Here is a 16,329-nt window from a genome sequence, read left to right on the forward strand (position 1 = left end):
AATAAACCTACGTTTTGGGTTATGATGATTGTCTGTATATAATTAAAAACAGATATTGAAAAATCTTATTTATTACAAATGCTTTATATAATTTACATTTCTAATTGTCTCATAAGTTTGCACATACATTCGGATATTAGTAATTTATGAAATTTAAAAAAGGAAATTTGGTATTACTATGGGACAAAGTTAGGATTTTTCCTTAAAATTACAAAGCCTTCCATTATAGGTGTTAACGGGATATATTCTTCTGTAGCAAGTTCTGCTCTTTCACCATACGCAAGTAAAACTGGAGTGGTATGGGTTTGGAAGCCTGTGATGGTTTTTGGCTTACCAGCTTGTCCCACCACGTCCACGGCAAGTCCGACTCGAACAGGTACACCAAGGGGATTAAGTTCTTCGTCGAAAGTTACAAGCATTCTTGGTTGCATAGCTGCTGCTAGTGTGTAGAGGAGATAATGAGATCTTCCTAGAATGACTGAAATAATAAAAAGTTGTTACTATGCTTCATATTTAACATAAATTAAAAACCTAGATGCAATAAATGTCTATATAATGAAAAATATAAGAAGCAAAATATTAATCATAAACATCTCATTGTTTAAAAGTAATTGTATTTATTACTATGACCAATAAAATTCTTATGATTTATCTTATTTATTGTATTTGTTATTGTGTTAAGGCTTTAAAAGCCCAAAAATCAAGAGCTTACTGTTTTTAACGTCAAGGAAGCCAACCAATGTAGCTAGAAGTCCAGCAAGGGCAACAGGACTTAGCAATTGTCTATCACTATGATAGGGTGATAAAGTCAATGTTCCTTTGCCAAGATGCGTTAAGCCTTGGGCAATACGCACCATAAATAAGTTATTAGGATCTTTAGCATGGAACTGTGCAAGTTGGCGTAACATGGCTGCTAATCGTGCATTATTTGTTCCTGCTCCTACCAAGCCCATTGCGAATATTGCGTTATGAGCTACTTCAGGATCACTATCGTGAGAGAATTTTGATAGTGTATCTAATATATTCAGTTTTGGATTTGATACTGAAATAAGTCCAAGAGCAAGAGGTACTGAACGTCGAATAACCGGCTCGCAATATCGCAATAAATGACCAAACGTTCTATAAGCCATTTCAGCACCAATTTCCTCTCCCATTGCAATCAATGCAATTCCAAGTACGGCAATAGCCTGTCTAGAGCTTAAATCCTTTTCTTTTTCCTCCTTTTTTTCTTCCTTCTTATCTTTATCTTTACGATCTCCTTTCTCTTCTTTCTCGTTAGATGGCTCGTAATGTTCGGAGCATATGTGCAATAGGTGCTGTATCTTTAAAACATTTCCAGTACCAGCATAGGCGCACACTTCTACTAAAGTAGTAGACATTGATCTGAATGGTTCAGGTATTACTTCTAGTGCTGCTATAATTGCCTCAGCAGCTTCTTGTTTACCAAGGAAGCATAATCCTAATCCAAGAGGTAAAAATCGTGCATAAGTATCTTTAAGATCGGCTTCAGACTTCTCCATTAATATATACATAATAGCAGTTGTAACACGTGCACTGCAAGATCCTACAGCGATCATTCCTAATGCAAGACCGGCTACGCCTACTACTTCCCAGCTTGATTTCGCATCGGTCAATGCGGGAATAAGAAGACTGATCACACCTTCCCTTCTAGATCCTGCATATGCCAAGCCAAGACCTACGATGGCTCCAATGCGCATTGTGTTGCTGCTATGTAAAACATAATCAGATAAAAGGGCCAATGCAGGATCACATTCATTCCTCACTCCACAGTTTACAATGCCACAAGCCAGCAGGGCACCAGATTTAATATAATCTTCAGAAGAATATAGGTACTTATCGATTGGAGTTAAGCCTCCATCTACATCCCACAATAAAACCAATCCAAGAGAAGCAGTTGCACTTAGCATTCCATGCTCTTTGTTTTTATATAACCACTTATTTCCATCATCAACTAAGAGCTTATCATGCCCAAATGCTGCATTAACAAAACCATTTACAAAACTAGCAGCAAGATTTTGTCTTGCTGAATCTACTTGTCCTCCTCCAAATGGTGGCCTAGAGTTTTCCAAGTGTGATTTATACACATCTTCAGGTGTCTTTGGCTCCATTATATCAAGTTCTCTTGCTAAATTGAGAAAATGGTTGTTTAAATGAGAGTTTGACATTATTTCTACTAAGTCATCATATTCAACAGTAGATTCTTGCAAATCCAAAAATATCTGTTGTCTGCCTAGCATAAAGGCCAGTTGTTTCTGTACAGATCTAAAATTTATAATATGAATATAAATTATGAAATGAAAATTTTTTCACAGAGCTAGTATTATTATCTATACTTACATATCTGTACATTTAGTGAAAATTTCATCAATGAGAGCAAAATCATTAAGTTGCATTGCAATCCTTAGGGCTTGAGGATGCTCACCGAAATCTCTATAAAGTTGTGTAGCAGTACGAAGGAGAGTGCTAGTCTCTGGGTCTGCTACATATGGAACACAGCTTGTCAGATAAAGGCAAACTCTTTGATAAGCACTTTCATCCACATACTTTCTTAATAAATCAAGTCTTTCAATTTCCATCAGTAAATCACATGCTTCTGTTTCAGCATTGTGATCCATATTATATGGAACAATTTCATGAACTAATTGAATTAATTTTTTACGAGTGGCATTACTTTCTTCTCCCGAAAGCTCATCCCATTCTTGTGCAAGCTCACCAGATAAATGTCTAACATATTCATGACCCCATTCTCCTATTGCTGATGTAGTACCAGTTAATTTATATTTCAAACATTCTCTACCATCACCCATGGTCATGGCTAGTACTGATATAATATCAGAGCATAATTCTTTAGCTTTCTCATCTGTTATTTTCTCATAAATGCCTTTCATTGTATCATAATGGGGTCTCATGAATTTTAGAGGTTTAGGTACACTTGTCATAGATGTTGTAGAAGCCCGAATATGAGAGCAAAGAGATTCTAATGCTGGATAGTGCAAGCTAGAATTAGCATCTTGCAAGCGTTCGACTAAATGATTTAATTCTTCTTGCAGAAGCTTGTCATCTTCGGACTGAAATAGGATAATGTATGATTTATTTTAATTTTTTTCAAAACTATTTAATACACAACAGAAATTTTATGAAATAAGAATAATATAAACAAAAATTTTATAAATATTTTCCTAAATTGAAAGAACAGCAAGTAAGCTTTGTACGAATATTAAAAATTTTTGTTTTTAAATTAAAATGATTTTAATAGTTACCAATTCATTTTTTTCTTCCTCCTTTCCGGATCTGGTCTCCTTAACTGACTTAGTCTCAGTTTTAGTACTTTCAGGCATGTTTTCTCTCTTTCATGAAATTTTATCTTCAAAAAAGAAGCTTATATAGCCAAAACTATTGGTTTACTTGTCTTGGCCCGTCAGCGTTTGAGGTTAAAATGATCCGTGAGTTATACCAGTCACTGTTCACTGACCATCGGTTGTATTCAGAGATGTCACTCGAATCTCGAATTTAACTAAGTCTCGAAATCTATAGTTTACGTGACATATATGTATATGTATACAATATAGTATACATACATAGTATACATACAAAGGCCGTGAGAACTTATTGCGTATTCGTCAACAAGGTCAACAACAGTGTCGAGTGTCGACTGTGGCGTTGGCTCTCAATCGCAGCATTCGCAGCCTTCAGGGTGAGGTTCACCAAACCCGGCTTGGGGCTAGCCAGTAGCCGGGCTAAACTCATAACACCTCATGTAACGGAAACTATACTACTTTAGCCCGAAAGTATACCATGGGTGCATTCCAAGTCACGCGTGAAGTGCATGGAATGTACAGTTTAGGTCACATTTATTATAGAATTTAAGCGTTTATTGGGCGCATATGCGTGACTCGGAACGCACCCCATATTAGCCCGGCTAGCCCTCAAGCCCAGGGGTCAGGACCGTCAGGACTACACAGTGGGATTGGTGGATAGTTGATTCGTGTGTGGTTCGGCTAGTTTCACTCTGTACTTTACATGAAAATTTATATATATATAGTATTTATCCCATAGTGTGGATCGTGTGGGAATCGGGAGGGTGTAATTGTATTGTAATTTGTAGGCAGTCGACAGGTCGACTGGCGAGTGGCGATTCTGGCGAGTGGCGACATTGACGACTGGCCTTTGGTCGGGGGGTTGGGGGTGCAGTGCCATCAAGTGCCATGCACTTGTATGAGTTATATGTGCAGTTTCTCAGCTTTCAAGGGCTTTTTGAGGATTTCAGTTTTCGTCTTCAGGTTTAATTTCAGGTTTAATTATCAGAATCTTTATAGGAGTCAATGACAGGTCGAGCCTAGAGATTTTTAAGGAAAACTCCTAAAGCTGGCAGAAAAACTAAAATAGAATTAGAAAAATAAGAAGGAAGCGAGAATATCCACACTCCACACATCCAGGATCCCGGATTCAGTAAATTCCAGTCCAGCCAGCAAGCGATACGGAATAGCATATTAAGCGTATAGGGAGCGCTATCTCTTTCTGTGGCTATGCGTTATATGCGTAAGCCGTGGTGCTGCTTTGTGCTTGATTTGTCAAAAGCACAAAAGGGAGAGAAAAAGAGAGAGCGAGAGAGCACAAGGCTCCCCGTCCCCGTGAACCCTAAGCCTAAGTCATAAGTCGACCAAGTACAATCTCTACATATAACAAGTGAGCCGAGCGAGTGGAGTTGTGGAATGATAAATTGATTAGTTCGGTATTGTAAAATAGTACGAAACGCAAACGACGAAGACAATGTAGAATAATAGAATGAAAACTGAAATAAAATAGTAAAGGAACAATTTTGGCAATGTGGAGGATGTTGAAGGCTAGGTTTCCGGCCGGAGGTTCTATAATACAACGGTCAAATAGCTATTGGATTGGCATCGAGTGATGAGAGGCTGGGAATTGAAAGTTCTCGTAGTGCATTAGCACTTACTTTTTATACCTTCGGAAGCCCTTTTCAAGGGTGTAAAGCTCGGCAGACACAGCACTAGCCTCAAAAGTTTTTTGTCGACAAACACGATTTGTCTGAGAGCGGTTAGAAGTATTCAAGGATGGAATCACAAAATGAAAATGCTATTGTTGCAAGCACGCTCGGTTTGACGGCCAATGGACCACCAGATCTAACTGTCACTTTAACGCCAACTCTTTCTATGATGACTACTAATTCGACGACAATGACAACAACGTTAACAACAACAATGTCAGCAACCAAAGCACAGCCTGCTGTCTCTTCTATACCCTCTCAATCGCAGGAACAACAGCATCAACAACCATACACGATAGGACCGTTTGATGAATTTAATGAAATTACTTCTAATACTCTAAAGGTTTTTGTTGCTTTCTTATAACACTTCCTAATGCATTGTAACTAAAGCTTACATTTAATTTTCAGCGAAATCAAAAAATGGAATGGAGAAAGATTGATCTTTTGAGAACTGTGGCTTGTTTGGAAGCAGAACTGCAAGCAAGAGAGATTACAATAGCAGTATTAAAAGTAACTTAGCTACTTTTTGTGTTATATAAATTTAAAATTTATATTTGTTTTATTCATATATTATTATTTTATGCTTGTAGTCGGAGAAAATGAAGTATCTTTTAAATTCAAAATGCTTAAGTGGAACTGCAGACCCTCATGCAGCTTTAGCAAGGGATGGCCTTCTATCTGGTGGAGTTATTGGATCTGATAGAAGCCAAGTTGATCAACAACATGATAGCTTGGAAGCATTAAGAATGGAGCAAACTTTCTTAAAATATCGTATGGCATTGGTGCTGAAAGATGCAGAAAACAGGCACAAAGCTGTAGGTATTTGAGGAAGTAAAAAACAAACTAATTAAAAGCAGATTCTGAACTATATTTATGTATTTTATTCTAGGTTATTAAAGAATTGGAAGAGGAGAAAAGAAAACATGAGCATGATACAGCTCAAGGTGATGATATCACATATGGTCTCGAAAAGGAAAGGACTAGATTAAAAACTGAACTAGAGCTAGAAAAACAGGAGAAGAAGAGATTAGAGCAAGAGCTCAAAAAAGTAACTGACTCCTTAGAAGAGGAAAGAAATCGACAGAAACAAATAGTGCTTTTACTGTTAGCAGAAAGAAAAAAAATTATTCTTAAGTATGTAGAAGAAAGAAAAAGGTCTGAAGATTTAGCACAAATATTGAGTGAAGAAAAAGTGAGGATTGATTCTATGGCAGAAGGCTTGGAAGAGGAAAGTAAAAAGTCATTACAAATGGAAGCAGAATTAGAGAAGCAACTAGCCCAATTTGATATAGAACGGCAGCAGTACAGGCAAGCTCTTGCTAAAGAAGAGAAAAGAGTAAAAGACTTGGAATTAGAATTGGAAAAAACTAAAGCAGAATTACAAACTCGAGGATCTGTTAGAGCAGTAGGAGTGACACCTCCTCCACCTCCTGCTAAGCCTGCTAATTTAGTTGCAATGCCAACACTGAGGCCAGCCAGTGCTTCCCAAAACAGTAAGCATTAGTAATTATAAGAAATTTATGTTAAGCTTCTTATTATCATTTATCAGTGAATATAACAATCCTTATTTCACAGTTAAAGGTACAGTGCTGGGCACTGGGACTCCAATGGTTAGTAGTAAAGTAGTTCAGCCCACTGCCACAGTGTCCAGCGTTCCAGTCAGTGGTCCAAGTAAGAACAAAACTTCTGGAAATAAGTTTGATTTTAAGCTTACCAAATGTTTCAGACACAATGCTTTTTCTAAAGGAAAGTTCTTAAGATTCCATGAAGGCTGTATTAAATACTAACATTGAAAATTATATACAGTGTTTTTAATTTGTTGTGTTAAATTGTGCATAAATAAGTGCTGAATCAATAGTTACTCTGACTAAAGATTTACCTTGGAATAAGAGATGGAGGAAAAATAATACTAATTTGCATAATTGTTTCTAGCGACTGGTATAGCAAGATCAGTAACACCAGGTCAAGCATTGCGAGGAGTTGCTTATACACCAACTTTACCTGCCTCAGGTACAGAGCCTTCTGCAACAACAGAATCACAGGTAAATTATCCACATTTCCCTACCCATTCTACATTAATCTAATAATTATAGGGGGCCTATTTATACGTTAGAATACGTGTGAACAAGATATTACAAAGCCTTACTATTGACTTTTCAATAAAGATCAATACATTGTAGATAATGAATTATGAATTATCTTACTTTTAGGTGACAATCTAGAAACTGTTTTAAAGTACAGTACAAGTTCGTTTTCTAAATCTATGGTAGATAGGATACGATGGCAGCAATTTATCAAGGGTCTGCTAAATTCAGTTAATTTTAAAAATTATTATTTTTGAATTTTTGCAATATTTTTATAATACATAAACTTTGTAATAAGATTTTATACTTTGTTGAGCATACTGCTTAATTTTTCACATCAGCTGTGAAAATGTGGGTTTTACTTTTTACTTTTTATTATTAAAAAGTATGATATTATTAATTAAGAGAAGTAATTACTCAAATAGAAAGTAGGCTTTTTATGACTGAGTATAGAAGTTATGCTGCAAAACTAAATAATAAAATATTGAGTGTTTCTCTATCTGAAAATAGTATGTAAAAATAATAAAAATAAGATATTCAAACAGATATTTACTTTACCAGTGCAATAGTACCTGAAATGGAACTTGAATGGAAAATTAAAATATACGTGTAAATAGGTCCACCATATTCGTAGATATTGTACACAATAAAACAATCATGGAAACAGCTAGCACAACGTTATTCCAAATACGTACATTTATTGTAATTTGTTTTAGATATTACTACTTTTTAATTTAAACTTTAAACATCATGTGAAGCAATCTGATTTATTGATATTACATGTGCTAGTTGAGATTTATGTTAATACAAGAAACAACAGCTTATGAATAATTTTAATTTGTATTGCGAATATGTTATTGTAATATTTTAGTTAATATTGTAATTTTATAGATTCCTCTAGTCTTATTTTCTATTAATTATAGAAATACATATATATTAAACAATCTATTTTCCATTCTTCTTTACTTTCAAAATATTTTATATTCTCTTACCGCCAAATTAGGTGACACACTTTTTGCAACTGAGCAGATGGTACAGGGCTATGACAAATTTTTTATTTTAATGGGCTCACACATTTTGCTAATAACAAAGCTGTCGAGTTTCCCTCAATACGCGCAATAATTGATATCTTAGACGAACTTTCCATCATAGAGTAGAGTAAAATTGTTTAATAAATCACATTGACATATCTTGAATGAAATGTGTATACACGTTATTATCATGTTAGCATCGCTAATTCTTTCATATTCATCTTCATTAGCGTCTTTTTTAAATTAACGAAAAAGTGTTGAAATTATATCACGAGGAAGTTCGTTTGAACTAAGCTTGCAAAAAACTAAGTGATTAAAGTAAGATTTTATTCAAAGGAAAAACTACATATATTTATGAGTTTTAAATCTTACATTATATTGGGGGATATTAATAGCTGATATTGAGACAAATGTTGTAATTAAGTGTACCTAATACCTTTTATTGATTATGTATATCCCTTTGTCAGCACCGTAAACGGCACTATAGTGAATATCAACTGTATTCACAGCTCTATTATACATCTCGCTGTATTGCTTTAATAAGCTATAAATGCCATGAAACTTATATCTATATTTTATTATACTACTTTTATTTTGTGTACATAAAATTATTATTTAGTATGTACATTGATTAATTCCTTAATTAAAAGTTGTATGCAACTCACTTCTGAGCCTTATTTAAAAGTTTCCCTTTGCTTGTCTTCCTAAGCACTGCCCTGTAACTGCTACTGCTACATTTACACGATTTTGATGTATGATCGGATAGTACAGTGTGTTTACCAAGTTTCATACAATATTCCAAAGAGTACCAAGATGGAAGAGAAAGATAGTTCAATGAAATGCACAGGCTTTACTTAAGTATTCAATAAAAATTAAAGAACGATTTTAAATCAAGCAGTGGCGAAACGTATTTAGCCTTCCTTTAAACTATTGTGTACAAGAATGAATTGCAACACATTTAAATATCTTAATTATGCAAATTAATCGTTTTGACCCTTTCTCTTTAGGTACACATTATTCTTGACGATCTTTCTATTCCAATCAATTTTTAAATTTGACTTCTCATGAAAAAGTCTTCTTAAAAAATTTAATTGACAATTTTTAAGATTTATATCCAAAATAACTTAACGTTGATTAGAGTCGAGGACGTTAGACTGTTGAGTAAATGTTATAACAGACGTTTGATAAAAAGTACGAAAGGTATAATAATCCTTGTATATATTTGAAATTGTGAAAGCATCATGTATAAAGCTTCTAAAACTCACAGAAATACACACATGCACACGCATACCCATCTATCTAGCGTGCTTTTTGATTGCATTTTTAATTGTACTTAAAAAACTTTCTATTAATTTGTTCTGCTTTGGGGAGAGCAGTGGGAGGAGAGGGCTTGATTATCAGCTATAGAATTGTGTATGTTGATGAAGATAGTAAAAAACGGACAGGGGGAGAGGAAGGGAGGGGGGGGGGGGAGTAGCGTAAACAAATCATAGGAGAAAATGCTCGAAGGGCTACCACCTAGATGTTTGTGATAGATTAAACACGGCTGTGTGCTGTCTATGTTAAATTTCTCAGGGTTTAGAGAAGCGAACAGCCGTGCCTACGGCGAATCCGAGTCCGGTGCAGAGTGCGACGTCGAAGGTCGCCGCGACGGCACAACAACCGTCGGGGAAACTTCTGCTTAGCTCCAGCCAGGCTACTAGTCAACCTCAGCAAGGGCAAGGTCAAGCCGCGGTAACAACAAAAAAGCCAGGAGCATTGCGCGGAGTTCCGCCACCAGTTCCACCCAATAAACCCGTGGTACCACCGAAAAAGGAGGCAGCTTATTTAAGAAGACCAGATTTGCCACAGTCCAGTCAGGATGCTGTAAAACTCTCTAAACAGCCATCGGCTCAATCTCCTAGCGCTGCTGTGACCAATATGCAAACTGGCTCGTTGCAACCGCAGGCACCACAGCAAAACTTTCAGTCATCCAATGAAGAGGTGAGTAGCGTGGCAATATTCTCTCAATAAGTCTTTACCACCTCTCAACTGTTCACTCTTGAATAAGCTGTATGTATATACATATACGATCAGAGGATTCTTCTACACTTCTTGCTAAATATCTGCTATTACTCGTAAGATAATATAATTTGTGGAGAGCGATGATCTCTCGTTATCCATGTAGCTCGAATTGTATAAGCAATATAAAAAATAGTACATATATATATATAAATATATATTATATATATGTATGATTTCAGGCAAAGCCGCGTTGAATTAACGAAGATTAAAATCGCGAGCCTCCGCCCAATCCTGATAAGATTCTTTATTCTACACAATGGGCATTCCTCCAGATCTATGTTGGAACTACGAACGATATGCAAGATCGCAAGGTATTCAGGAGATACGCATTTACTCGGATAGCAGTACTATTTGCTTTGTAAGCAAAAGTACATATCGAGCCCAGCTGTTAGATTTTATCAATGGTCGAATGTCTTGGAACGGTTTGGGTTTCAAATTATATTATGTAACTTATGTACAATTACAAAAAGATTCCATAAGAATCGAACTATAAATATATAAATATATCATTATGAATATAAAGAGTAGATATAAATTAATGTAAAGCAAGATCCACTAAGATCCTTGAATACTCTTTGCAATTGAAATAAATATTATGTTGTATATTGTAGATCTACGAAAATTTGTTTTAGAACGCAAACCATAGGGACAAATAATATTATTACCAAAAGTGAACGTGTGTAGGTCTTATAAATAATCACGTGTATTCATGCAAGAGAAATAATTTAAAATCTATTGTAAATGGTCATTGAAATACTGGACTCTCTGTTGAAATAAAATATTAGTATATATTTAGTATATATGCTACAATCACTGCCTGTAGACGATCGTGACTTACGGCTATAAATTTAGAAACGGAAAGTCAGTTTCATATGAGTATATCGGGATAAAGGAGGGATATAGCAGAAAAAATGATCTCACTATTACGATGGTTCCGGAAATATAGGCAATGCCATAATAGCTAAAGTGCACCTTAACACTTTGTTGACAATATAAATATTGAAGAGGAAGTAGCGCATTACCTTCAATAGGAGAATAAAAGAGTTATGAGTAAGTTTTTTGATTCCTAGCTAAATTGGCGACATTGATAAGACGATTACAATTTGATAAATTTTCAATTACAGCTGAATTTCTGCATTTATACGTAGATCTCTCTCTCTCTCTCTCTCTCTCTCTCTCTCTCTCTCTCTAGGAATTTGTGTCTTATACATATGCAGGTTTCTTTTACAATTTAAGATTTTTTCATGTGTGAGACTAGTATACTTATCTAAATGTGTAGTATAATAGTGGGAGTACACAATTTGTAATGTTAAAGCGCCGAAAGGGTAATCACGATTAAAGGATATACCTCCTTACAAGTAATATTAGCAGCTTTGTCCAGACACCACTGCAGTGTGCAATGTAAGAAATATGTATGTAGTTCAATGTGATTCGTTAGATAGAATGAATCGTTTGTACTTATCTCTGACCTATCCTTGTTAAATTGTTTTAACATTGATGGATAGCTCCAAATACTAGCCATTAATAAACTATAAAAGCGCAGGTCATTTTTATACACAGATATCAGAACTGGTATTTATATTACCTGCGATATATATATATATATATATATATATAAGGTACTGATAAGCAACATTATCAATTGTTATAGCTGAAAAAATAATGAAAAGAATCCTGTCGTCTTAACCGAATTAAATATAAGCGAGATATTCGAATTTGTACATAAAGTCTTCCAGGATTTTATTTGCAATCGCTTAGTAATTAGTAATTAAGCATCAATTGAACTGTCTCAGTACTCGAAAACTTATCAGAATGGTACAAATGATAGTTGAACGAAACGGAATGAATTTTCATTAATGTGAAATAGTTTGGCAACGGCTCGGGACCAGAATTGAAAGCAGAGATCTTGTAAAGGAAACGATTCTGAAGAGGATGTTTTAATGAGTATGCATATTATAGTATTTTCACTCTACCTTGCAACGCAATTATCTCTTGCTGAGAAGGAATTTGATCCAACAATTTTCATCTTTTACATTGATTCAGCACTAAGAATCGTTTTATAATATACAAGGGACTTCCATTTATGTGAACTTATAGTACTTTCGCGAAGACTACACATTTTCTGTATAAAATAAAGTGTGACATACACGAAGCTTTTTGTTAGCATTATCCTACGACGAATTGGTATTATCAAATTAGATTTTGTAAGCAACAATAAAATCTTACGCCTTTTTGAATTTTAATTGATCTCGATAACTAAAGTCAAAGCATAGAGATGAACATTATATAAATTTTTTTACCGTTCTATACTCGTTTTTGATATAAATGTGTTTTTGTACACGCATCGCACAAACTCATAGAATGTTTTGGTCACTAAATAAAGTTTGAGTGTATGGATAGCTTGAATTTGTATTTACTGAAAGATACTTTGATACTTAAGTGTTGTAAAGTAATTGTACAATCCGGAACGCAATTTGTCAAAATGTTATGAGAAATATAAATCGTAGTTCAAGAATAACAGTTGTTTATCTCTCTTCGCGTAAAATGCGCACATACCGTGCCAACCATGTAAAGAGGCTATTTTTTACAGAAATTGGCAGGCAGTCTCTTTATAATGCAATATTACATTATATCATTATTAATAATACCTTCATTCTTATGCTTAGCTAAGTTAAAAACCATTATTTGGACGTGAGAAGTGAAACTCAAAAAATGATTAAAGTCTGTTTCCATAATTAACTTTAATGACCTCAAAGCTCATTGTTGCTCGATGTTTCATACAAATTCTTAGAAGATAAAGAACGTTCAAACACCTTGATTGTAGCAAGCGTATGTTAACAAATACAAGAAAGCATTATTGTAAACGATAATTGAAACCGTCGATGAAAATTTATGTAATGGTATCAATTAGGAAATAAGAATGTAACCTCGGGCTTGTTTGTATTTGTATTGTAATTGCACAGTCAGTCAGAAGGCTCGAAAGCTAAAAATTAGCTCTTCTGATGGAGTACTTGTACATAAATGTAGTATATGCTAGGTATAATGAAAAGAATTAAAATAATACTTAGTGGTATTAGCCAGACGGCTATTATACTATTTATACGATTTTATTTAAATATCAAATGGATGTGAGAAAACACTATCCAAAAACAATATAAGGAATGAAGATGCTGACTTTTGCAGTCTAGCAAAACCTTATCTCACCTTCAATAATGCAAAATAGCAATTTATCATTAGTGTGTCGTGTGTATCTAATTACTTTTTATACCTGTAAAACTCTTTTCTTAGGAATTACAACCGCAAGTCAAACAATCTGTTTTTTTAATTAGGTTAGACGTTCCTTATATGTTAGAAAAAAAAATACTGTGCAGCTACGCAAGTGTAGCTATAAATTAAAAATAATGTTTATTAGAACTGTTAGAAGAATTAAGTCTATTTGCGAATATAGTCTTGTCTCTCTCTTACTTAATTATATTTCTTTTACTGAATAAATCTGTGATTTTTCATATGTTTTATTAAAACTATTATTTTATATCATTATTGTGACATTTTATTTCTTTCTGTCCTCACTAAATGTCTACATAAAATAATTTGTAGTTATTAATAAATAGTTTTAAATTACTTTAAATGAAATTTAATCTTTTTAAGATGTATACTATTTTCATAGTCGAAGAAATGGCAGTGACACTTTAATGAACAGGTAAATGAATGAATTACCAATAAGATTAACTGCGATGAGGCAAAAATGTGAATATCTATGAACACCTGAATTGAAATTGTAATGAAAATGAAATATTAGAGTACTTCGATTTACTGCTGTTAATCAATTGTATTGAATTCCTGTAAAATTTGTAAATCTCTCCTTGTAGTACAGTATTGCTTTTAGATGTATGCCTGGTCGGCAGGGCGAAAATGATTTAATGTCTAAAAATTCTTTTCAATCAGTATACATGGTGTTAAAATATTTGCGCACCGTAATAGAGAGGGTCACGCGCGCGGTTGAACCTAATTTCTCTTACTTTCCTTTCTCTAGAACACTTTGCACCTAAATAAATAATTATTTAGTTTTTAAGGCTTTTAATATCTTAAATGTGTCACATGATGCATTTCCTGTCATACGCTAGCTGCAAAGTACGTCATGGGAAGAAGAGTTCTGCAGAATTAGATTCAGATTCCAAGTGTGTCCCTTTTTATTAGCGCGCCAATATTGCAACATTCTGTATCCTCGAATAATCCAGTAATAAAATATTTAAAATAAGATTTGTATGGTTTAAGGGAGCGGGGGTGGGGGATATAATTTAGAAATATATTATTCGTTTGGCCAACAATTGTGTTCAATTGAAAATTACGTTAAGGTCAAATTAATTTTTTCAAAAGGTTACTCCATATTTTGTGTTTATAAATCTTACATTATAATGTTTTTGAACTCTCTCAAGTGAATTACAAGAACATATATATATATATGTACAATAAACACGAGGTGTATTTAAAAAGTATTAACGTAATCGTGATGTGACGTTCAATTGACCAACCTATGTTAAACTGATAATATTAAATTATATTCTCCTTAAGTTATAAGCCATATACGTTTGATTTAAACATTTTTTATGAGGTCATAATATTTACAGTTGTTCTGGTTGACGTATTAAATTAAGCCACCATGTATACTGTAATAGGATACAGCGGGTTTTTTTAGCGAAGACATACAGGATTTATATCATATGTATGGCTATAGCATTGATTATTATCACGTTTAATCAAATCTTAAGGTGTTGATTTTCTTTCTCTCTTTCGCTTTTTAAAGTAATTCTCACTGTTCGTTAAATAATTATTGTTTCTAACTAATCTCGTGCTTGTTGCGTTCAGTACTAAATCAAATCAAATATGATAATACTGACTGTCTATAATCAAACGATACAAAATCTTTTATATGTCGCTGCTAGAGAAAGCTCCTGTGTTATGACTTCAATTAATATTTTAGATAGAAATGATCAAATGAAGAAAAAGACTTTTCAGTACACAATGCAGCTTCATAGCGGCAATGATGAGCTTGTACACACACACTTTATGAATGTACAATATAAAAATAAAATCGTCCTATAAATTTTAGTATACAATTATATTATTTAAATAAATAACAAATGATCTTACAACAAACTATTCTTTACGTAACATTCTTGCGCGGTATGTGCTTAAAGTAGAGTTTTTTTGCTTGGTTTATACGGCATCACAATAAATTAAGCATTTTATTAATATATTGTTAGCAAATACAATTTTATTATCTATATATTTTTTTAATCTTTTGGCTTTATTTTCTTTATTTAGAAAGTTATATTTCTAGCTTGACTTTTATTTATATGGAATTGTTTGAATTGTTGAAAAAATGCTTTGCAAATTAACCAGTTGCATTATTCAAAGATATAATTTTTGTGTACATTTCAATTTTACATTATATAAATCAAAGGAAACCTTTTTTTTTTGCAGCGAAAGTGGAAAATTTTTATAAGGTCTTTCAATGGAGAGCTTAAAATCTTTTGTCAATTAACTCTCTTGTATTTATGGGAAACCATAATGTAAAAGTTATTACCTTCTGCACAACAAATAAAGAAAATATATTTGAAATATTATATCTGGCGTGTTATTATTTTCCCATTTCCAATGAATTTCCAAATTAAATAAAAATGACCTAATGTTGCATTTTCTTATTCATTTTTTACGCATTGAAACTCCTTACAACAAAGCTTTATTGCTCAAACAGTTCTAACGATTTTTCTTAATTTATATACCAGAACCGAAACTGTTAGGTATACTAAATAGAAAAGCATATTATACAAAATTTGAGGAAGATTAGTAATTTTCTTGAAATCTATTAGAGAAAATTAGATTTTTTAAAAGAAGATAAATTATGTGCAAGCCGAGCACCATTTAAATCAGTCAAAGAAAGGTAAAAGCATAAAATGACAAGGCTCGTAAAAAATAACTTTTCTTATTTTTCTTTTTCCACGGTAAGTGCTCCAATTCGATTTTGTCTAGTGGGATAATACGCGGTAAAAATGCAGTACATATAGGAGGTAGCATAATATTTAACGCTGCGAAGACCAAATAACGATGTTTTATCAGGAGA

At 33.6% G+C, this 16,329-nt stretch overlaps 2 protein-coding genes across 3 annotated transcripts; one reads left to right on the forward strand and one right to left on the reverse strand.

The window, feature by feature from the left end:
- Positions 1-53: 53 nt before the first annotated feature.
- Positions 54-3,511, reverse strand: Rpn1 (regulatory particle non-ATPase 1). The gene is made up of 4 exons (XM_066731487.1): positions 3,282-3,511; positions 2,359-3,089; positions 713-2,283; positions 54-478 (listed from the first exon to the last, which is right to left on the reverse strand). Exons 1-4 carry the CDS (start codon positions 3,357-3,359, stop codon positions 177-179), a joined length of 2,682 nt encoding a protein of 893 aa, XP_066587584.1. The 5' UTR covers positions 3,360-3,511; the 3' UTR covers positions 54-176.
- A 454-nt stretch (positions 3,512-3,965) lies between these two features.
- Positions 3,966-15,422, forward strand: LOC136776314 (CTTNBP2 N-terminal-like protein). Of its 2 annotated transcripts, XM_066731737.1 has the most exons (8): positions 3,966-5,369; positions 5,435-5,536; positions 5,617-5,841; positions 5,916-6,519; positions 6,602-6,697; positions 6,959-7,068; positions 9,717-10,124; positions 10,385-15,422. In XM_066731737.1, exons 1-8 carry the CDS (start codon positions 5,094-5,096, stop codon positions 10,397-10,399), a joined length of 1,836 nt encoding a protein of 611 aa, XP_066587834.1. In that variant the 5' UTR covers positions 3,966-5,093; the 3' UTR covers positions 10,400-15,422. The 2 variants fall into 2 exon arrangements, with proteins under 2 accessions (XP_066587834.1, XP_066587835.1); XM_066731738.1 differs by lacking the exons at positions 9,717-10,124; positions 10,385-15,422 and adding an exon at positions 7,827-9,174 and having other exon boundaries at positions 3,969-5,369.
- Positions 15,423-16,329: the final 907 nt, after the last annotated feature.

Source organism: Prorops nasuta, unplaced genomic scaffold (genome assembly GCF_024137725.1).
Source record: "Prorops nasuta isolate Cenicafe-Biocafe unplaced genomic scaffold, Cenicafe_Pnas_1.2 PNAS00009, whole genome shotgun sequence".
NCBI lineage: Eukaryota > Metazoa > Arthropoda > Insecta > Hymenoptera > Bethylidae > Prorops > Prorops nasuta.